This window comes from Ammodytes marinus (assembly GCF_949987685.1).
Source record: "Ammodytes marinus genome assembly, chromosome: 4".
NCBI classification, from domain to species: domain Eukaryota; kingdom Metazoa; phylum Chordata; class Actinopteri; order Uranoscopiformes; family Ammodytidae; genus Ammodytes; species Ammodytes marinus.
Genome location: NC_137233.1, coordinates 12075247 through 12103246, shown reverse-complemented (window position 1 = coordinate 12103246; position 28000 = coordinate 12075247). Strand labels below are relative to the sequence as shown.

At 41.8% G+C, this 28000-nt stretch overlaps 1 protein-coding gene across 3 annotated transcripts in view; it reads right to left on the bottom strand.

Moving 5' to 3' along the window:
* Nucleotides 1-13: 13 nt before the first annotated feature.
* The window catches only part of magi3b (membrane associated guanylate kinase, WW and PDZ domain containing 3b), a 125196-nt gene continuing 97209 nt past the window's right edge, over nt 14-28000 (bottom strand). For 2 of the 3 annotated variants that reach the window (XM_080025398.1, XM_080025400.1), the window contains 17 exons: nt 25869-26037; nt 23496-23575; nt 22230-22287; nt 20803-20909; nt 16653-16847; nt 15004-15690; nt 12839-12870; nt 11979-12147; nt 11780-11874; nt 11130-11337; nt 10344-10526; nt 9788-9973; nt 9281-9377; nt 6065-6170; nt 5647-5784; nt 4434-4572; nt 14-3317 (listed from right to left, as the gene is read on the bottom strand). In XM_080025398.1, coding sequence (XP_079881524.1) covers nt 2185-3317; nt 4434-4572; nt 5647-5784; nt 6065-6170; nt 9281-9377; nt 9788-9973; nt 10344-10526; nt 11130-11337; nt 11780-11874; nt 11979-12147; nt 12839-12870; nt 15004-15690; nt 16653-16847; nt 20803-20909; nt 22230-22287; nt 23496-23575; nt 25869-26037 — 3782 coding nt within the window. In that variant the 3' untranslated portion in view covers nt 14-2184. The remainder of the gene's footprint in view (nt 3318-4433; nt 4573-5646; nt 5785-6064; nt 6171-9280; nt 9378-9787; nt 9974-10343; nt 10527-11129; nt 11338-11779; nt 11875-11978; nt 12148-12838; nt 12871-15003; nt 15691-16652; nt 16848-20802; nt 20910-22229; nt 22288-23495; nt 23576-25868; nt 26038-28000) is intronic. The other variant, XM_080025399.1, reaches the window with a different exon arrangement.

Genomic DNA, 28000 nt, shown 5'->3' with positions numbered 1-28000 from the left:
AACTGAACACCATGTCAAGGTCATAGTCTATCCTTTTCAATCCATTTTTAAATATTTTCTCTTTTTTTATTACATTATAAAAAAATAATGGAGCGATTTTTCATATACCTCTATTTTTTTTCTCCCCCCAGAAAGAGCACTCACTCACCAAGTATTTATAAAGGTGCTGTACAATGTACAAACATTTACATCTACTGTCCCTACAGAATGTAGAAGATACCACAAGGATTGATTTTTCTAATGAAGCGATGCAAGGCCACAGTATGATACAGAGATGAGATACAAAATGGTCAAAATGAAAAGCATAAAGGAGGAGGACAACAGTGCAGGGGGCCATACAATAAAAAAAATGACATTATCATTATGACATAGTCCCCAGTGAACTGCTCAGAGTGAACTATTGCACGATAACCTGCCGCTGATTGGCTCACAGCACATCGTCTAGTAATCTTCAACCTGAAATCTCCCTTATACAATCAGAAGCTCTTATCACAGTCAATCACAAACCCTAACCATCATTCCACTGTCACTGATTCTGACTTTGTCACACGTTTGCTACTATACGGTGTTCCCTGAGCTCGTCTGAGTACATCTGAATCTTATAAGTTCTATGAGCAGGTATGTTCGGCATTCGTTACAGTACGATTTTCACTGACCCCACAATCCAATCGTTTATCTTATCAGCTCCACTCCCCTTAAACTTATGAGCGGGTGGGATCACTGTATACCTGTCTAACATCAGCAGCATGATCAATATCTCACTAAACCACCACACCGCTTTCTTTATTTCACGTTAACCCTTCAAGCTACCCTGGTACATAAACAAACAGCAGGACAGACAAATACATACATTTAAAACCCTTTGCTTTTTCTTCTATCAGCAGGAAAAAGGTAAAACCATCAGGGACATGACTCACACCTTGCACAGTATTATATAAATTGCCTGTTTGGCCTCAAACAGTGAATCTGTTAGACAAAATGAATTAGCTCTTTGAAATAATAATAACAAAAAAAATTATAAAATGGCAATGCATTGGCAGCAATTCAACATCACAAATAAAAAAAAAACTCATGGTCATTCGGTTATGCTACAAGGGCAGATGCAGTGCATTGGAATTAAATAGATCTAAAAGTTAGAATCTGCAAAACAGGACACATTCAAATATATATATATATTATATGTCACAATGAGACACACGTTTTGAGCGATTGCAAACATTTGGTACGGCGGTTTGCACATTACCTATACATTTCATGAACTACAAGATCCATGATAATTCCTACCACTGAAGTACATTGGAAGGATGGTGAACGCTCAGATAACATGGGACCAATCTTTCATGTCTATATCAAAATGTGGAATGGCTTGGTACGGCTACATATACAAATATTGATTTATCATCTCAATAAATTACACACGGGTTGGTTATCATACACATGGTAAACATCTCGAACCACAAGTTTCTGGTCTTTTTAATGATACTGTTTATATAGGAGGAGAGTCATGTCTATCACCATAGAACAGTCTACAGTCCCCGGTAAAGTGAATGCTTGCTGGATTGTATTAGAAATCTGCCTGGTGGTGAGAATGAGAATCATAAACAAGGAACAGGAATATCCTCAGTGATGTGCCGAACGCGTGCAGTAAAACAAACTGAATTCCCGACTGCATGCAGTTGAGCAAAGTAGTAAGAAAAAAGACAGTCAAAATATCCCACAATGAGGCAGAGAGCAAAATGAAACCCTAGATGACGGTCAAGTCACACTTGTTTATACTACAGGCGAGAGGCGAGGGGCCTGTCTCCTTTCTTTGCATATGGGTCATTGCATTGTAATGGTTGAAGCGCTGTTGATAGTCGTTGTTCCACAGGAGGCTCCCAGGATTGGCACATATTCACATTTCAAAAATCTATTGTCCGCCAAAGGCCCCGAGCATGCCGCGCATGCTTTAGCCCCTCATCAGGGTTTACTGAAGCAGCGGACAAGGCAGATGGGAGCTGCTACATCCCATAACAGATCTCGTCAAAAGACAAATCCAGAGCATGGTCCAAAGGTAATAAAATGGCACTGTGTCACTCTTTTTTTATTCCGTTTTATGGAAGAACTCGGAAATAAAACAATCCACAGAGGGAGCTGTTAAATATTCCATGGCACAGCTCAAGTCGTGGGTAATTCAATATTCTATCACAAAGGGTCACGGAGGACCTCTGCCTCGGAGAGGATTCTGGCTGAGCTGGGCACTTTCCAAGGGCCGGGGTTAAGAGGTCCCTTTGGGCTCTGCCGGGGCCCTGGGATACTGTTTGTAGAGGCCACAAAGTTATCCTTACCACTGGCTTCTTTGGAGTAAGGAAATGTGTCTTCTCTTCCTTTCTTTTCCTCTGTTAGCACAACTGCAGAGCCTATTCTAGACCATAAATCTTTAAAAGATAGTGAATCCCTTTTTTTGAGAGTATGTTTACTCATATGAATGTCATCTACAGATCTGCTCTTTCCAATAGCATCTCTCTGCCTTGGGTCTTGACCGGTGCCTTTCTGGCTTTCCCTGGCCGATCGAGGAGATATCCTGGGACGGTGAGACTCTTCCGACACCCTTCTTTTGAAGCCTTCTTGCTCGCGGCCGGGCCTGGTGCTTTCTGCTTCTCTCCGTTGCAGCTCCCTTCCTTGTGTGTATCGTCTGACGTCAAGAGTACCAACCCCTTTGCCATTTCTCTTTTCGTGATCCAAGCCCTCTCTGGCGGAGGAGGCCCTTAATCTCCTGGGAGCGCCTTGTTGATTCTGTTCTGTGTGCTGCTGCGGTGTCGGCGCCGCTTGCTGTCCATTTTGAGGAGTCTTCCTAGGGCTTGTGGACGGTGTTTTGGCCTGGGTCTTTTCTGACTTCCTGTTCCTGCTCAGTGTTTCTGCCTTGGCCGCCTGAGGCTTTATGGGACCACCGTGATGTTGCACTTCTTTGGCTTTAGGTAATGTCCTCTCCACGGTTTTCTTTGGGCTGCTGCTTAGCTCTATGGAGTCTTTCGCGGGCCTGGTCCTCTTGTAGAAGATCAATTGCTCAGTGGGGATGGGCGAGAGCCTCTCTACTTTTTTGTCCACCCACTCGACACCCTCCTCCACCGACCCCAAAACCCCGGTTCGGCGGGGCTTGAGGCCGTGCGGGGATAAGGGGCCCCAGCTGCGGGAATGTTTGAGTTTGCTGGAGCAGGGAGGGGAAACAAAGGTGGAAGAGCCGGCGGGATGTGGAGAGGTCTGGGGCGATGTGTCAGAGAAAAACACCTCTCCAGAATAGCTTGAAGGTGAAATGTTTTTTTTCCGATCACGTTGACCTGTAAAGAGCACACGTTTTTACATGGGAGACACTATGCACATGGACGCACAAATATTAGATGTTCCACGCAAAAATAATGACACTTTGACAGCCAGAGGAGAAAGTAGATTATAGGCTAAGCGGGATTAATAGAGGGATAAAATAATAAAGAGAAGAATTACCAAGGTAAAAGAGAAGAGGCCACTATAAGCAGTGAAGATGTTAATGTTGGTGCTCAGTGTAGTAGCACATAGTAGAAGAAGCTGTACTACCTGCATCACAGAGGCAAGAGAAGGAAGAGTCAAAAGGAAGCAGATGGTTAGAAAGAAATTCAATAATGTAAAGTACATTCAAATCAATACGGGCAGCATTCCAAAACAGGCTCCGTCCATTAACAAATGGATGGAGTCATTAACATAAGCTAAACCTTAGGTGGATCAATGGATTGAGCATGTATTTAACTACTCACCCCATCCTTGACCAAACCTTTAACCACATTTAGGAATAACTCCAATCCAGTAGTGAACTAAAGCTTTGTTGTGTACATTAATGAAACATGCCACAATTACAAACTGATACATACACATTTAAAAGGAGTAGTTGGATATTTTGTAAAATACGTGAGTAAGATTGATTGACACTCATTTCTTTGGTCTAATGAAGCTACAGCCAGGATATGGTCTGCCTATTAGCATTAAGACAGGAAATAGCTATGTCAGCACTGTCCAAAGTCTAAAAATCCATTTGTTTGATTCACATTTTTGTAAAAATGAAAAGTTGTGGTATTAGGTGGGTTATGTGTCAGTCTTTTTCTTTGCGGCACATGAGCTCATTGGCACATTGGCATACATTTTTTTTTCAGCATTAAACACAGCCAAACTAGTCTTCTACTGCTTTTAGTCTATAGGGTAAGCAAAGCTAACTGGCTGCTTTTTGTTAGTTAGTCAGAGAGAAGGGACCGTTTCCAACCATATGCATTCACATTTGACCAAAATAGGATTTTAACTGAGCACTAGCAACAACTTTAGATTCCCAAAAACAGACTGTATAAACGGTAAACTAAAAACTTAAGAGGAAAACTTGATTTGCACTCTGTAGAAACTAGTATCGTAAATTGTGTCAACACAGTACTTACCGCCATCTTGGGTCAGGCCTGCCCCAGGTCTCAGCAGCAGTACCACTTTGTTTCCTCCAGCCTGGATCACTTCAATAGCCCGTGTGTGGGAAATGCCACGTGCTGGCTCCCCGTTAATCTCTACAATCTCATCTCCAACCTATCAGCAATAGAGAAAATCTAATTATTAACAGAAACACATAGCATACACTCCTGTGCATGCATTCACTATCACTCAGACATACATGTGTTTACAGACAAACATGCACTATCAAAGAATCTAAATTTAATTCCACACACAGCCCTGTTATACCCTGGAGGTAGCATCTATTATCAGAGATGACAGAATAACTCATGATAAAGCGTGTAAACATGTCAGTTCGTTAGGATGTAATACAAGATCACAGCCTTGCAAGCCTAAGAAGGATTCCTGCAGGAAATTCTAATTTAGCTAAACCAGTCTCATGGACAGAAAAAAAGCACAGCGTCATTTACAGTGAAAAAGACTCAAAGATCCTACCCTTTGTATTTTTTTCCATGAAGAGAGAGAGCATAACTAATTACTTATTGCAGAATGAAAAACAGATAATGCTCAAACTGAAAGCATCGACAACATTATGCCCTCAACACTGCAATCAGCAATTGTTGAAACACAATTCATTAGTTTAGTCTCTCATGGCAACAGAATTTTTTTTTTTTTTTCAGATTTACTTCTCTTCTTCATAAACAAGCACAATTGGATTCCAGTGAGTAATAGTCTATATATTAGCATACCAAACAGTTTCTAACAATATTGAGAGAATGCATACTAGTTTATTTAATCAGGTATATTTCTTGTAAGCTGAAGGCCCTGTGAATGGTGACATCTGTCTGTTAGTCATTTAGTCAGTCCAAAGTGTGGGTAAAGAGCGAGACATCGCAACATTATAGGCTGAATGCCCATGATATTGGGTGTGTGTGGATATTCATTGCGCAGAATACTAATGATTCTGGTGACTGCTTGATCTTTTATTTTGCTAGACTCCCAATTTCAATGTGTAGAGATACCATGAGCTTTCCTTTATCTCAACACTTCTTCAGCTCATGTAAGATACACTTTATATTGTGCCTAGACAAGCTATCTCATAATCTGAAGTTCTAATTGAATTTAAGAAGTGCTCTAAGCAAAAAAAAAAAAAAACAAGTGCAAACATATATTTTAACTATCAGCATTACAATAAAAAGAACCACTCACATGGATCCTTCCATCCATCTGAGCAGGGGCCTCCTCAGCCAGTCTCAGGATGTACAGGCCCATGTTGTACTCTGTTCCCCCTCGCAGACTGAAGCCAAAGCCCCTGGGACCCCTCTCCAACTCTACTGTCAGACAACCCTGCACGGCACAAAGATATCACACATTTAAATACTCACACACGCACACGCGCACACACACACATACACACACACACACACACACACACACACACACACACACACACACACACACACACACACACACACACACACACACACACACACACACACACATAAAAACAAATGCATTGATATTTTTATTACAGTCATACAGATTGGGGCTTGCATTCCTTATTATGTAAAAACCTTAGACATTTGCCAAGACAACATATAATGAAAATAATAAAGATGAATATAACCTGGTTGGGTCCTGTCACACATAGCGTCCCCTGATCACCAAGGGGAAGAGTTTTGTGGTCGGACCAGTTGAGTCCTTCCCTCTTCTCCTCCACATCAAGGTTGTAACTTTAACAAACAAAACAACAACACATATATGTTCAGTAATATATGCAGTACACAGCGAGCTTCGGGCCACAAACATAAGCCATTATGCAAAACTTAAAATCAAATTTAACGCTGGTTATTAAACACATGAGAGCTGCATTTTTCCAATGTTAATTGATAAGCTTTACTGTGTTGTATATGTAGGGGAGAACGGGGTAAGTAAGCACACTTTTTACTCTAGTGAGAATTGCTCATCACCAAAACATCTGTCAATAGCCATTCCTACATTAAATTGAAGCTTAAGGTGTTGGCTAGAAATGTGTGTCTCTCTTTTTTTCCAACTTATTGTAATGAAGAAGTAATTTACCATCAAAGACACTCTGACACATTGTGACAACCAACCCCATCAAGGGGTCGGTTGTCACACACTATGGGGTTGTTTATCACAATGTTATCTTAATGGGAAAAATCTTAAAAAGAAGGCAAGGAGGCAGAACCAAATTTGAATGTTTAATTGCATTGTCAAGTTGACAAATAGGCCTACATAACGTTCTGTAGCCTTGGCAGCTGGTCTAGTTTGGGATGCACTGGGTTGTTTTGATTTTGTTGCCCTTTTTTCTTTTGCTTGCTAGCTGCCTTTTCCTGCTCTATTCTTTCCTTCTCTGGGGTGTCAGTGAGGATACAGCTTGACAATTTCTTTCGTTATTGGGTTCCTTTTCTGTCTGCAGCCTTGAGATAACATGTGACAACCAACCCCCCAAAAAATTTGACGACCAACCCCAACTTGAATTTCTTGCTAGCATCAAGGCCAACAACCATCTGACAACTAATTAGCTTGCTAACCACAATCTAAACTATAGTTTACCCTTCACACTTTGTATGGGTAACAAGTGTTTTGTTATAAACCCATTGTGTAAAAGCCTAGAAGAAAAATACTGAGAAGCAAAATATTTTGAATTTGACATGAAAAACACAAAACATCCTCTCACCTGAAATGCAGCTGTCTTCCTCTGAGGAAGTCTATGTATGTGACCTCTGATCCCAATTCTGGACCTTTTTTATATCAACATTTCAGAGCTAGCGCGCTCTGGTGGCGAGATATAACGAATGTGACATCCAACCCATGTGACAAATTACCCCGTTCTCCCCTATATACTGCAAAAATGAATATTTTTATATTCATGTTCATATTCGTTACACTTTCTTGTCTTTCTTCAGATACATTTTCTCAAGCCATTTGCTCTGAGGGCAACTGTGCCAACTTATATCATGTTGAGTCTAATTACAGAGGATATTTTATGGCACCATGGCCAGCGAGCAACATTGGTGCCTAAGACGAGACATAACCATGCTTTATTTATTTTCACTGGTAGAGAATTCTATTATTTCCTGTTTTCTTCTTTGTAGTCAAAAGTGGAAGTGTCAGTAAGTCCAACTGTGAAGCAGCCGGAGTTGGCATTTCCAAAGTGGAAAGAAGAAAACATAAAAAGGCAGCACAATCATTGTTGTGTTGATTTGGGGCACATTTACTAACATCAAAGTGAAGTTACTGAATTGTTAGAAATCCTTAATAAACTTGTATAAGAAAACTGTTCAAGGGACACCTACAGTTGTGTTCAAAATAATAGCAGTGTGTTTTAAAAAGTGAGGCAAGATCAAAATCCTTATCATAGCTTTTATTTCCAAACACGCTAATGCATTGGGGACATATCACATTCTATTCCAAATCCAAATATGAAGAAAAAAAATTCAACTGTTTCTTCATCTTTACAGAAAGTGAAGAAAAAGGAATATTAGACTGTTCAAAAAAATAGTAGTGTCTACATTTTTCTTTACAACTCAAACATTTACTATATCAACTGAAAAATGCACGAAGATTTAGCTTTCCTATGAATCACTGAAATAATATTTAGTTGTATAACCTCTGTTTCTGAGAACTGCTTCCTATCTGTGTTGCAGGGAGTCGACCAACTTATGGCACCTGTGAACAGGTGTTTCAGCCCAGGACGATTGGACTACATTCCACAATTCCTCTGCATTTCTTGATTTTGCCTCAAAAACAGCATTTTTGATGTCACCACATAGGTTTTCTATTGGATTGCGGTCCAGGGATTGGGTTGGTCACTTCATAACGTTAATCTTGTTGGTCTGGAACCAAGATCTTGTTCGCTTACTGGTGTGTTTGGGGTTGTTGACTTGTTGGAACACCCATTTCAAGGGCATTTCCTCTTCAGGATAAGGCAACATGACCTCTTCAAGTATTCTAATGTATCCAAACTGATCCATGATCCATGGTATGCGATAAATAGACCCGACACCATAGTATGAGAAACATCCCCATAACATGATGTCTGTGCCACCATGCTTCACTGTCTTCAAAGTGTACTGTGGCTTGAATAGGGGCCGCAGACAGTTTGTCAGACGACCCCCAAACACTGAATTCAAGCCACAGTACACTTTGAAGACAGTGAAGCATGGACCTTAATCCAATAAGACCTTAATCCAATAGAAAACCTATGTAGTGACATCAAAAATGCTGTTTTTGAGGCAAAACCAAGAAATGCAGAGGAATTGTGGAATGTAGTCCAATCATCCTGGGCTGAAACACCTATTCACAGGTGCCATAAGTTTGGTCGGCTCCCTGCAACACAGATGCTCAGAAACAGAGGTTATACAACTAAATATTAGTTCAGTGTATCACAGGAAAGCTACATTTTCATGCATTTTTCAGTTGATACAGTAAATGTTTGGGTTGTAAAGAAAAATGCAGACACTGCTATTTTTTTGAACAGTTTAATATTCCTTTTTCTTCACTTTCTGTAAAGATGAAGAAACATTTGACAAATGTTTCTTCATATTTGGAGTTGGAATTGAATGTGCAATGTCCCCAATGCATTTGCGTGTATGGAAATAAAAGCTAGTATTAGGATTTTGATCTTTACTCAATTTTTTAAACACACTGCTATTATTTTGAACACAACTGTAGATAGTTTAGCCAAAGCACAACAGATAAACCTACTGATATACATGAGATAGTTGGACATTTTTCAAGGGGTCTTTTTCCCCTGGTGTCGGAAATCTTTGTGTTATTGCTTTCATGCTTTACTTTTCTTGCGTGAATATATTCTTACCGTTCGTCCAGTAGTGCTGATCTTTGCCCCATGGCCCTGTGCTGCAGGGCTGGACTCGCTTTAGCAGAACTGGCTCCAGATGGCGGGCCGTGGTATTCTAAAATACATTTAGATGTTTCAGTGATAAGATAAAAAAATAGAGAATATAGAATCATTCTATAACATGTTTCATATTCAATTTTAAGCAAAAAAAAAAGTTCATGCAAAAGTAAACGCACCACTAGCAATACAGTGACATAAGTGTGTCATTTGTTTTATTTTCATTCAACAGGAATTCTCTATTTTAAAATGGAATTCCTGAGTTTAGAAATAAATCATTTATACTGATAGGAAAATAATCACATCTTCATAATGTGCGCTTGCAAGATTGGCCTGGCTACAAAATGAATGTCCCCCTTTGCAGGTAATACAATTTCAAACTTGGCCCTGAACCAAATTGATCACAAGGTCAGCTTACTTATCTAGTGTATAATGCAATGTAAATGTGGATGACAGAGAGACACTCACCGTCCTCTGGGACCACAGTGAGCGTGACAACGTTGCCGGCCTCCTTGATAAGCTGCACAATGTCGTTATGAGAAAGCTCGATGATAGAGCGCCCGTTGACCGCTGAGATACGATCTCCCACGTGCAGCAGGCCACAGCGGTCGGTCGGGCTGCCATCAATGATTCTGCCAATTTTGTGAGGAATAACTAGAAATTGCAGATAGGAATAGGAATGAGACATATACAGAGTGACCATTATGAACAACACCTTGAAAGATATTTAGAAAGCCGAGGCTACACATAGGCCAGAATAATTGCTTTTTTGTACCTTTGTATTATTTTACGCACCACTTTCCATATAACAATTTTTTATTCTATGCCTCGTTATTTGGGTTATACAGTACATAGCAACAAGGAGGAAATCCCACTGAGTCTTGTTCTTTCGTGATGCTTTGCTGTCCAAATTAAAATGTGCAAGTGGAATTTTGTGTGGTTGTGCTAAGCTTAACACTTAGATGTTGAACATCTTTCCTGTTTTTTTTGGATGGAGAAAGGATTTGAGAGACCGGACAGTCACCTCCATAGGGCGGTTTGTTCTTTGAGGTGAGGATGACAAAGCCAAAGCCCTCTGTGTCTTTGCGGTGGAGTGTGATGTCAAAAGACTCGTGGTCCAGGGCGCTGGGCATCGGTAGGCGAGGTAGCTTGGGGGAACCGTTCACTAGCACTGGAGCCATTTCCAGAACCTCTTCCTCAGTCGCATCTGAGATGAAAGGATAGAGATGGTAATGTATTTGTGTTTCGCCCAACATTGTTTGTGTTTGCATGAGTGGGTGTGTCTGTTTGTGTGTGTGTGCATTTGTTTGTTTTCTTTTTTTGAGAACAGTTCATGTTTCTGTGTCTTCATGAACAAAAGACCTCAAAATAAATATATTAAAGTGTTGCTTGAACCGAATATTTTTTCACAGTGGAGCAGTATTAAAATAATATGGATGATGACAGTGATTGCCAATGAATACCGGTGAGTATGTTAGCTTAGAGATCATTTCATTCTCCCCCCCTGAATCCATAACCAAGGTGGTGATACACCTGATTATTACAGTGCACTTGTAATTCAACACACATCACTGCTTGAACTGGATTTGTCACATAGTCACTTCTGTTTTTGGTCAGTTAGAGATTTCTATTTTTAAACATCAAACTGCTGCTGTTTCTGTCAAACCATAAAATGCATCACAGGGTCTGAATCAATGGAAAGCAGAATATAGCATCCGTTCCTTAACATGAAAGTGTGTCAGATTACTACACGAGTAGAAGCAAATGAGACACCTAAATTGAGCTGGGCATTGTTGGGATTGTTACCCACCTCTGTAAATGACCTTTCTGCGTACAGTCAACATAACTTGGCCATTACGGGCAGCGTTGGTCATCAGGTCCAGCACTTGCTTGTGAGAACGACCTTTAACCATCACACCATCGATGCCAATTAGCTCGTCTCCCGCTCTCATACGGCCGTCCTTCTCCGCAGCTCCGTTGGGCACGATGGCCCCGATGTACACCTGGGGAAAGACATTCTGACAGAGGGTTAGTATCATGGAGAAGTGGCCTTTTAAAGAAATAGAAAATCCTTCATTTTATGAAAACCTTTATGAGAGTTAAGAAACTCCTTTTGCAGTTCCACATTTAAATATTTCTTTATGATATAATCCTCCATAATAGATGTACTATCATTCTAATTATTAAAGGAGTAAGCAAGCGATTCTGGGAAACGCTTGTGGTCAAAATCACTGTTTTGTCAAACTCAGTGAATATTTACTTACCATTCCCTACCTGTACATAGTGTGTGTGTGGAGGAGATATTTCACTGATTTTGACAAAAAATATCAATCTCAAGAATCGCTACATTCATCTGATTCAGATTCAGATTCAGATTCAGAAGACTTTATTTGCCATGACATGTGAACATGTATGGAATTTGATTTGGTACAGTGAAATCAGAGTGGTATATGTACTTACTGGCTGTTGTGGCCCCTCTCCTCCCAGAACACGGAAGCCAAAGCCTGTTTCAATGTCTCTCTTTAGAAACACATCTAAGTCTTTGGTGTAAGGCTCTGTGGATGAGGAATAAGGAGTGAAGGATCAATGTTTCAAGTGAGGTAAGGTAAACAACAAAACAAACACTACAAAACAACTGTTGTGTTGGGTCAACACTTACGTCGGCTCTCCATCAGGGCTTTGGACTTGAGGTACATCTCGGTGGCGTCTCGTTTGGGGGAGTCAGCGATGGAGCGCAGGGTGCTTGTGTTGGAGTGGTAAGGCAGAGCCTGGGGGGCGCAGTCCTGGATATCGTCCAAAGTCTCTGTACTGGCCGTCATTTCCTGTCTCTGAAAAGAAAATACTTGTACCATCAAACACCATAAGTATCCCTATTTACCTTATAATTACATTGTTAGACTTTCATTATATCCAATTCACCTATGAAGGACACATTTGATCTACAGTCCCTAAAGCAAATTATCCCAGACAAGTGGCTGAGCATCTTATGGTGGAAGATTAGCATAAAAGTCACTTTACTGCCCCTCTCTCTCTCTCTCTCTCTCTCTCTCTCTCTCTCTCGCTCTCTCTCTTTTTTTACACGGACTGTTCTGAAGGCTAAGCAATGGGATTTGAATGTAATATAAAATCCACAGAAAAAACCAAAGATTTCCCGCTGGCTATGACAGGCTTACTCAGGCTGAAAGGGCAACTTTTTTTTATTATCTAAAACTGTTGTATTAATAATACAACCATATCTAAAGAGGCTCATCCGAGCTTCATTACCATTGCAATCCCATGACAATAGCCCTAAGAATGTGAATTCTGAAAGGAAGCAATTAAGACCATTTTTCAGAGCAAACAAAAGGAGGCGCCCCGGAAACATAATCAATATTCAAATTTATTGCTATCATTTAATTTGATGCAACGGAGGCTTACTGGTTAAGCTGAAGGACAAAAAAGCTTTGAAATTAAATAGAGGGATAAGTCCCCGCGGGGAAACAATAGTGAGGAAACAGGAAAAGCAATGATTTGACTCACAGGCTTGAGACTCTTCACAGGGGATGTTTGACCTATTGAGGGACACAGATAGGCAAGAAGACTATGGTTAGAAATGCAGATGTGATAAGGGGCAACAGCAATGACTGAGGCACTGTCCACCAGGTGGCACTGCCTATCTGACTGATTAACAGCAGCACAGTGATCATACAAATAAACCAGTGTGCTGCCCTGAACTAAGGAGATGTACTCACTCACTAAATAATGCTCCAGCAGGGAATATACATCCATGTGCTATTCAAGATAGATAGGGAATATAAAGCTACATTTGCTGGAGTGCTGACTACATGCTGAAAGCCCACATCAGTGCTTAGGAAGCGGGTGACAGCATAAGAGAGTCATGCATATAATCCATTGACCGACAATTCTCTTCCCTTCCACTGTTTGCCGTACAGTACACCCACATGTTTCATTTCAAGTGCTTCGATTGTTCCTTACAGATCATTACGACAGCACCCCCACACCAGCCCTGCATAAACTGGATTAACAAACACACTGGAGCCCACAGCCCCGTGGGGCCAGACCAACACTTGGCTTGATGAAGGGTTAATGGAGCCTTATGTAAAAGGGGAAACGCAGTGACATTTTTAGCGCTTCGCTGCAACATTACCAATCCAACATCAAAAGGCATGAAAAAAGTACGCTACGCACACACACACCTGAAACACATCACAGTTTTCCTTCTGTCCTCTCACTATCTGCTCTTCTTCTGTTCAATGATGCTCACCACACACACACACACACACACACACACACACACACACACACACACACACACACACACACACACACACACACACACACACACACACACACACACACACACACACACACACACACACACACACACACACACACACACACACACACACACACACACACACACAGATTGATCCTCTTCCTTCCAGACCAAAGGCCATTGTCTAATGAGGGTTAAAGCTGGCATTAGGTCTTCAATTGGGCAGGCTTGGTGAGGCTGAGCCCAGACCTGCTTTAACTGTGGCAATGCAGTGTGTCAGTGTAGTGGCTGAGCAGTGAGGGCGAGCAGTGTGGGTGTTTTGGGAGAGAACAGAGGAGGGTTGGGGTTTGGACTCAAAGGAAGAAGGCCCCTCAGGACCTTCCCTCTATAGACATTTAGCAACGGCTCTTTAAGGGACCACGGATGTAAAGGCACACTGAAATGGCCCGCGCTCTGCCGATGATCAAAGCCAATCTGGGGTTCATCGACTTGCTGAGAGAATCCCTGGGGCGGCTGGAGATGACGCAACAGACATTTGAAGGGAGCGTTCCCTCCTCCCTCTCTCTATCCTTTAGAATCAAGAACATCCCCACACTTATGTAATTCCTGTGCACAGACTTGTAACAGACTGCACTAGCCTATACGCTTCAGTGAGTCATAAAACAATTATAAAAAAAAGGCGTATTTAGTGGCCGTGAGTGTTCAAAAAATGCCTGAGGTGTACAGTTTGTAAATGTAAACAAGCTGCACGTGACGGCAAGCCATGGAGCTTAGTTGGATCGCGTCTGATCATTGTATGCAACAGCTGCTGAGGTGCAGTTGGATCCATTCAGCTAAAGAAAGGCAGCAGCCTCTGTGGTGGTGACCTTATGCAGTCCACAGACACAGTGGAATCAACAAGGCTACTTCTCTACGAAACAACATAGTGTGGTCAGTCAGTGCCCCCCCCCCCTCCCCCTCTCTAAGCAACACAACCTCACCTCCTGTCAGTACCAGCACGCTGACATCAACTCCCATAGACACTGTTAAAGCTTTATTGACAGCAATAGATTACGTCACACAGGAGAGGGCATTAAAGCTTTAGAATCAAAGACAGATTGAATGATAGCAGGAAGGCAATGATACACAGGCAGAGAGAGAGACACAGGCTTCATTCTGAAAGATAAAGAGATAGATAGATAGATAGATAGATAGATAGATAGATAGATAGATAGATAGATAGATAGATAGATAGATAGATAGATAGATAGATAGATAGATAGATAGATAGATAGATAGATAGATAGATAGATAGATAGATAGATAGATAGATAGATAGATAGATAGATAGATAGATAGATAGATAGATAGATAGATAGATAGATAGATAGATAGATAGATAGATGAATACAGTTATGTATTCTTTCACCTCCTCGCAGAACTAGCACGTTGACCTCGCTGCCCACCGGCAGGTCCTTGAGGATGTCCACCACTTGTGCGTGGCTGAGCGTCTGGACATTCTGCCTGTTGATCTCCTTGATGACGTCACCTTTCTGCAGGCCGTGGCACCACTGGGCGTCCAGGATCATCTTCACCTTCTGGCCCAGAGGGCAGTCTGCGATGGCGAAGCCGAACCCGCCGGGCCCCTTAACCAGCGGCACGCTCACTAGCTCCGGCTGCAGCATGGTGGTGGTGGCAATATCTCCTGCCCTCTCCCCCTGCCCCAGCCCCTGCCTCCCGTTGGGCATGGCCGCCACCACGGGCCGGCCGCTAGCGTCTGTGGTGACGTAGTGGAGCTCTTGAGAGGAGCCATGGAGCACGTCACCCTTCACCAGCAGAGGCTGTCCGTTGATTAGGGGCACGGCCGTCACCACCTCCCCGCCGTGCAGAGCCTGCTGCTGGGGCTGCTGCTGCTGTTGGCCGGCCGGCAGGGGTGGAAGCGGAGGAGGTGGGAGAGGGTCGTCGCTGTTTAGATCCACATCCGGAGGGAGCTGGTAGCCACGGCAGAGCACCATGTCCACGTACTGGTTGATGGGAATGGACTGGAACATCTGCACCACATCCGGATGGGTTTTCCCCAGCACAGACATCCCGTTGATCTCCACAATCACATCACCTAAAAAACAAGTGAAGAATAAGAAATTTAAGTTACTTTGTTAATGGGCAATGGTCCGGAGCAGTTCAAAGGTTGCTCAAGGACATGATGGTATAGAGATGGTGGGCACTGTAGATATTTTACGAAATAGCACACTCCTATCCGGTGCCAGCGACCTCATGGTTACTGGTCTGCCCCCACTTTCGTCTAGGCCATCCTACCACCCTAGCTACCTTTTTAATCTAGACATCACATCTCTACATGTCCTCAGAAAAGCACCCACTCCATTCCCTTTGTCAAGATGGATATTTCCTCCCGGATGTCCCTTTCCTCTTCACTGCTCACTCATATTTTTCATTTTTGGCAGCTCAGTGTACCTCTCCTCTGTCCTTTTATCCTCGGTCTACCATTCAAGCCTGCTATATTCTTGTCCCTCCTTCACTCACTCCATTGTTGAACAGACCTGAAACACCACTCTCTGCCACACAACTAACACATAATGGAGAGACGGGTGTAGATTTCTGTCACATTGTGCCATTGTAACTGTCACAAACTCACACGCTTGCAGGGGCTCACTGCTGTTTTTTTTTTTTGTTTTTTTTAATGTAGACAGCCGCAAGGCAACAGCAAGATCAGAAACAACAGAACAAAGATGCTCGATGGCTTAACACCCACCATCATCAGACTGCTGTAAAAGTCTTTGCCCCCTGACAGAGCTATAGAGTTGTTGTTTTCATGGTTGTTTTTGAGCTCATGGGGACAATGTTAAGTGAACACACAGCAGAGGTAGAATTAATACCCCCAGGTGCATTGTGGTGGCAAAACACTTCTTCTGTAATATCACAGAAATGTTTCAGTTATAAACTCATAGATCTTCCAGACGGCCAAATTTGATCTTAGAGTTTTATTTGAACAGGAGAACTCTTTCTGTCTTGTCCACCTGCAAAAGCGTGTGTACATTTTTGTAGAGGGTTTTTGCTCACCAGATGCCATCTTGTTGTCGTGGGAAGCAGGACCCTCGCTGAGCACATTTTTCACCTGCAGGAACTCGTCTGTACGGTCACCTCCGATGATGGTGAATCCAAACCCCTGGGAGCTCTTCTTCAACGCGGTGTGGTAAAGCTCACCTTGTAGTTGGCTGGGGTCCGTAGTGAAGACAGCCGCAGCCCCCTTACCTGCTAAGAAAAAGTGTACATGAGCGCATATACTATGGTAAAAAAGGAAGCAAAGGAGGAGTAAATGATAATCTCTATACCAAAACAATTGAAATCTCCAAACACAACGTCAAATGTAGCAACCCTGATTAATACATTCATATCCCTCTGGAAAGACAGCAAAATAATTCACCCATGGCTGCACTGAACATCAATTATACGCATTATGTGCTAAGGATCAACATAGTAATTAGTCATCTCTCATAAACAGGCAAGATGTACAAGCCTAAGCTAGATAAAAAACCATCAACAGAGACCTTTTCGTACAACCCTTCTGAGAAAGGAGCAGAGACAAGTGAAATGATCTCAATTATTTGCCTTAGATGCCAATTTACTTGTTAACCGCTATGCGTCTCCTCCTACTACAACGCCATAGAGCTGTACAGTGATATAACAGCTCGGAAAGTGTGTAATTCAGCACAATGTCCTCCCTTATACTGCAGTCAGTGGCTCAGAAAAAAAAGAAGTTTGTCATGCTGGACATTTTATAACTTGAGCGAGCAACAACTTAAGGTCAGTGGCAACATCAATATGGACCCAAAGCCTGGCCTTGGCATAAGCAATACACACGCTAACCAACTGTCAGGGTCACACTGCATTAAACCGAGCGGCTCCCCTATCTGGCATTACTGTGGTATCAGCACTTTGGATCATGGACACACCATTTTTTTCCTTCCAGCCTGATGGTTTCTGGCCTGGGCTATGTTATAGCATCGGCTCAAAAACAGTAAAAAAAAAAAAAAAATGAAGCCAGCCCATGACAAATGATGCACTTTCCCAGCAACAGTGTTGAATATTGGGTTGATGTGGCTGGCTGTGTCAGAAAGCGGTTCTATCTGAAGCTACCAGTCTATTCATATTTATATCTTCACGAACTGTAGCAAAACGACCCCACTCGAAAGACAAATACGATGTACATAAACTTAGTTGATCATTAATAAAAGTATTACTTATCATATTGTTGGTGTTAACAATAACACTATGTATGTTATTTATCATAAAACATGTTGAATATTGTTTATTTTGTTTAAATAAATTAAAAATTACAGTACGTACATTTAATGCATTTTTAAAAATTAAGATTCGGTCAGTTTGAAAAAATCAACAAAAACCATAGAAAGGAAAAGGCTGGTATTATTCCTTGTTTTCATTAAGGTCACCAAATCCTATAAAAAGAACACAACAATGCTTTAGTCTGTCTTGCCAAGGAATAATCACACAGTTGGACCCTGCAGCATTCAATCTCAAATGACTTATCAGGGCTAACTAGTGCATTTGAGACACTATTTTCAGCCACAGTAATTACACCAGGGAGTATTTAAGGCAGTAACTGTGTTTGGTCTTTTAATGGCATTTTTTGACAGTAAAACAATTACAGAATATAACCAGCCTTAATGGTTCAACACAGGGTGAAAAGCATGTGAATCATACTTGAGATACTTGAGTACTCTCAGGCTTATTTAGACTTGCAACGTGTATCTGTCACTGTGTATTATGTTTTGAGATCTGCAGTTAAAGTAGTTTTTTTGGAAGACCGCATCCATCTACGTGTGCACCTCACTTGAAAAGACCTTCTCTGTGCATGTAATCAAAAACTGCTACCTCCTTCATCTCTTCCTGTTTCACAAGGTGATAGGACTGTGGCTACCGATCACAACGTTCCCATTTCCACATCAAGTTTTCCAGAGATAACAACGGCAGCTTTCTTGCTTGGCTGGGAAAATCAGAAGTGAACACTACCTCTAATTTCCTTCTATTTTGAAAACAATACCTTTCCAGAGGCGTATAGGCTATGTGTGGAATTTAAATGCCAGGCACTCTCATGCTATCAAATGGTTCTGCAGTAATAAACATCCATTGCAGACAAGGGGCGAATGTAACTTATCAGTGCCAGCCCCACACTGTTGCATGGATAAACTGAAGCTCATTTACATAATCACATTCAAATTGCTCGATAAACTCAACACAAAATGTCTCCCTCCCCCCTGGTGAGGGCGGAAATAAACATTTGACTGCACGTCAGTGTGTGAAGAAACAGTCAGATGTAATGGACAGAGAATGAAGCGGAAGGAAGGAAATGAGTGTGGGCCTGTACTTGTGTGGGAGAGTCCAAGGATGGTCTCTGTGCCAACGTTTGTGGGCAGGCTTTGAAAGCCAAAGGCAGACAAGAAAAAAAAAGCATCAGGTCTACCGCATCAAAAAGCTAATGTGTGACATTATTCAGCATGATTGGGGAGACATCTTTCTTACCATGTGAGCGGAGGCAGCTGTGTTTCAAGAACTCACCTTGAAATGCGGATACAATTTAACTGCCATTTCAGGGCCAAGTATTGACTTACACTTAAAGTACCCATGTGCACGATTTGGATAACCTATACCAGAGCAAGGTGGCCACTGATACCATGTGGGCACAAAGTTTGGTATATTGAATGGATGTTGTAGTGTCCTTTGCAGAATTAGCTGCAGCACAACCTCAAATAATATGGGCCTCAAAACTGCCAATATTCTAAAATAAATAACAAGCAAAACAATTTAAAAAACAGGCATTTTAGGATCAAAAATACTAAAATAGAATAAATATGAAGAAAACCCGCTGTTCTGGGGGGAAAAAGGATGAAATAACATGTAATACAAATGAGACGAGTTGAAATAATGTGTTTATATTATATCCATTCATCTCAATATATAAAACTGTAAAAATCTGAACTCTAGTCTGAAGGTGTCGACTGATGATACTTTGGTTTCATCGATTGCAGCCGTCTGACAGCTCGCTGGGTTGTGTCATTTTAAATTCAGGGGTGAGATGGCGGCTTCCTCGCTCCCCACACACCTGAGCAGAGAAATGTCTGATGACGCCTTGCCTCTTTGACGTTCTGTTCCACCAGCTGTTGTCACATGCACTTCTAAAAGCTGGCCTCCTCCCCCCCTGAAACCCTGCAAACCCAAAGAGCCTGTCTGTATCTCCACTGCCGCAGCCCTGTAATCCATTATACATCCATTGTAATGAATACATACTTAATTCATAATGTTTATTACGGGAGAAAAAGGCTTCTCAACGGCCCACCGCTGCAGCTCTGTCAAAAAGCTGTGCAATATGGGCAAACAAGTAAAATAAAAGGTGCTCCTTGTGACAATCTATTATGTTGGAGGCTACCTGAAGGTTGACATGTTCAGCTGACCTTGCATGAAACGATGACGTTCCCACTGCCACTACATTGTAGTCCCAGAAAACATATTTATCATATCACCCCTGACAGTGGAGATAGGGTTGCACCCTGTACAAGAGCATAAGCCAAAGTTATTCAAACTACAATTATAATTTAGACAAAGCTGATGCTCATGTCCAGAGGGATTAACAATACAGAAAGAGAACAAGCTCAGTAAAAGTCTCCAATAAAAGTCAGAATTTTGATCTGTTGTTCTCGAAATATCACACACATAATACTCAAGCTATGCTGATCAAATTAATAAGTGAACTAAAGGGATAGCAGGGGGAAAGGAAAGCATGCACAGAACAGCAGCTAAAAGATTTATAATTTTTTCATTTTAAATGAAATCAGTCTAACTGCAATAACTTGAGCTGTCATTTTTACCCAGATAGTTGACAGTAGTGTAAGTAAAAAAAAACTGATGAAAGCAAATATATAGTTATAGACGTATTTGCATGTATTAGAAACCCGAGGGGAGCCGTTAAAAACCCACAAGTTCAATATCCCATATTGTTTTTTTAAGGACACTGTCCCATGATTTTGAGTAGCGATGTGGCAGTCGTGGGTTTCCGTGTGTGCAAAATCTAATTATACGTGTCCTTTACTCAACCCCCCTCTGCAGTTATGACTACAGCTGGAAGTTTTTTTTATTTTCTCCAAACAACCCAACAGTTGCAGAGGGGGAACATGTTCTGCAGTGCTGTTGTTACCTTGGGAAGGCGCGGCTGCTGCCTGTTGGATGGCAGCCGTTTCCTGGCTCAGCTTCTTCTTTGCCTCCAGGACCGGGTTCTCAAACTGGGTTTTCTGGTTGATGTGACTGCAACATAAACAGGCTTAGATTCAAGGGGAGAAATTTCCAAACACACACACACACACACAAGCACACACACACACACACACACACACACACACACACACACACACACACACACACACACACACACACACACACACACACACACACACACACACACACACACACACACACACACACACACACACACACACACACACACACACACACACACACACACACACACACACACGCACACGCACACACACACACACGCACACAAGCACACACAAACCCCTGACTTATTGAGCTTACTGCACCATTGTTCTGCAATAAATTATGTATGCACCTTCCCTGCAAAGAGACCATGATTTTCTAATAGGGGGATTCTGTAGTGGTCGCATTATAAATGCATTCATAAACACAGCCCACATACAGCAAAGGCTGGCTTGCCTCCTCTTTTATGTGGGGAAACTGCTATGGCTTTTTAGCAATTTAATATTGTAGGAAATGAACCTCCTGACTGCCAGCAACAATCCGGTTCCTCTACTACAAGGTAAACTGCCTGTTGTCCCCCTGGCATAAAGAACACACAGCCATTGTTTCATGGTGAGCCAATTCCAAGCTAAAAACACTGGCAGCTTCAAGCTCCATCTAAATGCCATTGACTCCCCTCGTCCACACAGTGCAAGTTTTTCTCTCATGTCACTTCTACATGAGGGACGCTTCTGAGTAATAAAGCCGCACTAGAGTTTCACATTTTTATTATTTCATCACAACAGATTGCTACATCTCCTTCGAGCCCCCTGACTCCTCCCTCCATGTATTCTAGGTGGAAAGCCCACATCTCTATTTCTGTTATACAATGACTGTGTTTCACTGATCTCCTGATGGGGTGGCGAGCACATAAAAAGCAATTTTTTTCACACAATCAAATAGACAAACAGTATGCAGAGACATATCTATACAAACTCAGATTGCATGCACACACGTATTTCCCCAAAGACTGGCAGAACACAGCCAAAGCACAAACAGTGTTTTGTTTGCATGTGGTCACTACAGTACAATGTTACCTGTAGAGCTTCATTTTGCCACCCACTGACAAACAATGCGATTGGTACATCAATTTGTGTATTTTTAGACAGTATTGATTAATGCCGGTCCACGGCTAAATGTCTACTAAGCATTATCATTTGCACTTGCGCTCGGATGCCCCTGGTGAAATGTGTTTGTGTGTTATGTGACTCTTCCAGGAACGAGTGTGATGATGCAATTTGCACTGATGGTGGTGGTTGGAGTGCTCGGAAATGACATACTGTACATCAATTAATCAATAGAACTTACTCAACATAGTATGTGCCGTACTGTGGATCGCCAATTTCCTCCCAGCCGTAAGGTAACTCTGCACAAAGAAAAAGAAAAGTGTGCAATCGTGTTGCGGAAAGATGTTAACAGGGAGCACACATAGAAATAACAGTGGGAGAAAGAATAGGAAGGCAAAGCACAATATTAAGCAGACAATCATCTGGGATTTGTAACCCATTCAACATAGTTGCGAGGTACAGCCATAGTTACAAGTAGGGCTGCAACTAACGATTATTTTGATAATCGATTAATCTGTCGATTATTTTCTCAATTAATCGATTATTAATCGATTAGTGTTTTGGTCTGTAAAATGTCAGAAAATGGGGAAAAATGTTGATCAATTTTCCAAAGCCCATGTTGACGTCCTCAAATGTATTGTTATGTCCAAAACACACAGATATTTCAGTTTACTGTCATAATAGGATTAAAGAAACCAGAAAATATTCACATTTGAGAAGCTGAAATCAGAGAATTTGGAAATGTTTTATTAAAAAATTACTCTAAACGATTAATTGATTATCAAAATAGTTGCCGATTATTTTAATAATCGATTAATAATCGATTCGTCGATTAATCGTTGCAGCTCTAGTTACAAGTGTATTTATTTCCCCCTGACTGGGACGTTTAGCATAAGAAAGTGGCCATGAAAATAGCCTGCAATAATTTGAGTGAACATTTCAGTGGTTTCAACAAACCGGATGGAACGGTTAATGAATGTCATGCCCTGATGAACATATCAGGCAGTGGGAGAGAAAAGAGCTGTTTACGCAAGAGAGAGCTTTGGAGTTACTTTTCAGAAGCGACACACCAACTACATTTCTGTCCGCCTGTAAAAAATCCATTAAAACGCCGCTGTAAGGGTCCTACTCTTTCAGCTGTGTCCGCTCTATATGTCTATGCCTGCACTTAAGACAACATTAGCATCCTGGGGATACAAAGGCCTTAAAGTGGGACCCAGCTCTAGATTCCTGAAAAAAATTAAGCCACGTGTGTTCCCTGGGGCGACTCTTAGGTGACATGACATTTCAAAGCGTTACAAAAAAAAGTAACAAAGTGGTATTGTATCTTGCTTAGTTGTTTAATCAAATGTGCAAAAATGTTTGAAGGGATGGATCATGTAATGCGTAAATGCGGGGCATGCATAATAGAGCTATGCACCCTCTTATAGAAATACATGTGCAGTAGTTAATTCAATGACTGTGCGCTTGAGGATACCAGCTGAGTGGTGCACTATACAGTACATACCTCCATCCTCACACTTCTCAGGGGGTTTTGCCTTCTTTGCCAAGCGGGGGTCCAACCATGTGGTGGTCTTGGTATTGTGACTGTGGAGCACAAAAGAGAAAGCCAGTAAATATCAGCAATAAAGATCAACGCTGGCAGATAAAGCGCTGCTGAGGCGCGAGCAGGCAACAAAAGGATATTCGGGGCGGCGACATAAAAAAAAACCGACAACCTTATTTTCCTGTGCAATATGCTGTTGTGCATAAGGGTTACTGGATTCATCAGCACACATCTGATCCACTGCTTTACGTTCAGCTGTCACATTACCGTGTTCACGGTTAGGTGGCCTTTACCGAGGGGAGAAAAAAAAAACCCTACCTCTGAATGTGAAACACGACAAACCCGTTTAACCTCAAATGTGTTCCACAACTTGGCTGTGTAATCAGGAGGAAAATCACAATGGTCCTCTGATATGTTCAGAGACAAGTGGCTTAAAGGCAAACAAAAAAGAAAAATAACACTGCGCGTATGTACATCAATAAACAGATAGGTCACTGGATTATTATAAAAATCAAAGCATTGATATGTTCAGTGAATACGCTGAGCATGTTTTGACATTAGGTGAAGAGAACTATTGACAACAACAACAGAGTATGAAGCTCTGGGCTTTATACATAACAAGAGTGCGGCATATGGTTATTTACACTGCTGTCAGTCACGTTTATTGTCATGCAAGGATCAATATGTAAATACATGTATTGTGTCCAATAGCTTTACTTTCCTTGCATTTGAACATGGTGTTGTTGAGCTGCCAATTGTTAATCAATTAGTGATGAGAAATGATATGACTTGTGGCTCACAAACCCATTTAACCCAAATCATCAAACACCGGGGCTGAAACCTTCCCCATCCTGTCAGGCTGATTAGATCCTGATGTGAGACTGACAGAAACATTTATCCGTCCTTCATTATGCATGAGGCAGATAGCAGTAAATACAATGCTGTCTGACATCAGATACACAACCAACACTTTTTTAGTTGTAACATAACATCTTGCGACATACCCCCCCTGCGGTTGTATGATGACACAATTGACAACAAGCAACAACACATGACTTGTCAGTTGCCCTAAATTTCAACCGCAAATCACCTTGCGCAACAGTTTACTACACCTAATCCATCTAGTAGCATTCAAGCTTGTAGGTTCATCTTACTGATACCTAATATGTCGTTATTTTATGCTTTTATTATTGTCATTAAATGCAAATAAAAAGACATGGTTCCCAATGACAACTTGAATCTCTTACAGCAGCTCAGAAAAACCTTGTTTAATTTTTACAATAAGGGTCATTTTATTATGACAACGTGCAGGGAAATGCTTATCCAGCTGTGATGAAGACGACGTGAGACAATAACCATAACAAAACATAACCATAACCAACAAGGAATGACAGCCACTTATCTAACTGACGCCATCATGTAACCTTTACTCAAACCGGACTTACAAAACAAACATTTGTTGGGTACTACTTTCAGTTGCAGATTAATACACATCATTTGTTGTGCTAACATGTACTGAGGCCATTCTATTTCGGACTGACCTGCTCATGGTAACGAGGGAACTTCTCACCCACTGCAGTGTGTTGACTCATTAACGTGTTTTCAGTCGTTTTTGGCAACATGCCTCCAGGCTTTGGGCCCAAACGCAACTCTGGTTTGTAGCATCAATTCATTGTTGAGGTATTTTTTAATGGCATTTGTTTGCAATTATAATAGTGCCTGACTTAAACCGTACTGTATCAGTTGCCAGTAACACCTAGATACAACAGAAATGAGTCTATAACAGTCCTGAAATAAATCCTACCGCCATGAAGGATAGTTGAAATTGATTGAGAGAGATGTTGATTTAAGTTAATGATCATTTTGGCTGCAGTTCTGTCAATGAAGGCTAATTTACAGAAACACCTGTCTGTAGAATGCAATGCAGTTCAGCAGCACCATAACCAACATTAGACTTACCGTACACAACGACATGTGAGAGCATAATGTCTTTTAACAATTCGGATTGAAGAAAATTCTAAACGTAAACAGCGTCAAATGTAACAATTATCAAAATGTATTCATATTTTGTCCATAAAACGGCGCAGAATTCCACCTAGTTTTGAACAAATATTTTTTTTTTAGCAATGAACACAGTTTATGATAAAATAATTATGCACAGTAAAGCTGGAAACCCTCATACTGGGGGATAATTTAACCTACAAATGAAAAACATAAATGAATTGTTTTCTCAAATATATTGATGAATTTCAGTCGGTGTGTATCAATTATTCGGTAAGTGAGTAATTGGTAAGGTGGTCACATGACCTGTGGGTTGTGTCTTTTTTCACTTACTCTATGAAGTAGACCATGCCGCTCTCAGTGTAAGCCATCTCCCAGTGAAGGGGCAGGGGCTCCAGGCTGTCATCGCGGGGGAGAGAGCTCCATGTGCGGAAGTCCATGCTGCTGCTGGACTGGGTGTAGCTGGGCACCGCTTTCCTCCAGTCTGCCCCCTCTTTGAGCTCTGGAGGGAGTTAGAGAGGGGAAGGTCGGATTAAAGGTGAAATACGCAGAGAAAACAAGAGTTGACGGAGTGGAAGGTTAGCCTGCAAGGAACACCTTTGCCCTCCTGTCTTCCTGCCCGCTGCAGGGAAGTGGAGGGAGAATTGGTGTCGCTCATAGAATTTGCATGTTAGTGATGGTGTGTGTGTGTGTGTGTGTACGCCAAAGGGCTATTTTGCATTTGCATGTGCAAACGGTGTTCGCGCTTAGGCCTAAATGTACATTCCCTGTGGGTTGCAATCTTGCAGTCACAATAGAAAAGACCATTTCATACCCAAGGCGGTTTCTGTACGATAATACGGGTCTGCTGCTCTCCACATATATTTCATTTGTAGACAGTTCCCCTTAAATGAGAAACTGCTCTGTACACTGAACATGAAACATACACACGGACCCAAACAAAAAGAGCTTCCTAATTCACTTAGCACTTCATGCGTTCCCTCAGAAGATGGTTATAAAGGGATGAAACACAAGTCCCTTTCATCATTTTCTTTTTATGTGGAGCTCACCTACCCACAACAAAAATATGTTACGCACACCACACAAAACACAAAAGCATTTTGGAGGGATTCATTTCCTAAAGATCAGTTTGACTCAATGTCTGGATATTATATATAATTCCAAAAAATCTAAACACTGAGCCCCTCAACAGCACCAGCACGTTGATTATCTGCAGCATCTACAACACTATTCTTTTGCCCTGTGATCACAAATTACAAACTGTCATGTGTCATCTTTAGAGGCACAGACACACCGTTGTTTGAAGACATCGTATTTGCTCTATAAACACTTAGCGGCCTGAGGGCTGAGCCTGAAGAGCTGAGGTCATATCAAGTTCACAGCATGGTTAAGGGTCCACTGATTATACAGTCAGACGGGTTATGGAGGGAGATGGGGAGGTGATGATAAGGGCAGTCTGAGCAAAGATGGGGAGGGGGGGAAAGCTCCAGTCAAGTATTCAGAGACTAAGAGCTCACATTTTCCAATAACGTCTTTTTTCAATGGACCATAACTCTGCCCATCTATGGCCGGTCCGAGACTTCTCTGCCACAGCTGTGTGGGCTGAAACAGAGCAGTCATTTGTGACTGGATTCTTTCCATAAAAATAAACTGTTGGATGTCTGGCGGGTATAAGTTTGTGTTTGATTGCAATATGACAGAGTGGTTGGGTAAACAACAGACTTTGGAATTTCTGTGGACCCTTTGTACAGCTGAGCAAGCAGTGTGTGAGCCGTGACTGTCAAAACAATGTTTCACTCAAACAAAATAATATAATAATAATTTTTTTTTTTTTTTAAGATTTTTTTTTGGCATTTTTATGCTTTATTGATAGTGTAGAGACAGAGCTGAAATGGGGCAGAGAGGGGAGCGACATGTAGAGAACGACCGCGGGCTGGAACCGAACCCGGGTCCGCTGCTGGCCGAGGCCCATGGGGGGGATGCCCCATCAACTGAGCTAAGGGCGCCCCCATAATATAATTTTCTAAATGGACTTGCATCAACATCAACCCCAGTTTTATAACTACAGAAACCCGGGAATGGTGAACAGTATGTCGCAACATGTTACATGGAATTGATCACACATTTTCCTGATCTATTGATGAAACGTTGTTATGGTGACTGGTGCAGTGTACGCCAAGGTAACAATGGTGACATTGCCGTGTAGAAAACAGTGTAGCCATCACATTTGAGACCAACACACTGAGCAAATTTAAATTGGCCACAGGCAGGTCTGGATTTCCAGGCTAGCTCAGTAGCAGATCAGTATTAAATCTACAACCTCGATTGAGAAGTGTGCGAGAAGTGGATAGGACGAGAGCTCAAGAAAAATGGTCAAACAACCTTTTAATGCCATTTTATGTGAAGGATTTTAGATGTGCACTGTACCGTAGTGTCCTCAAACGCTCATTGGGCCCATCAAGCCT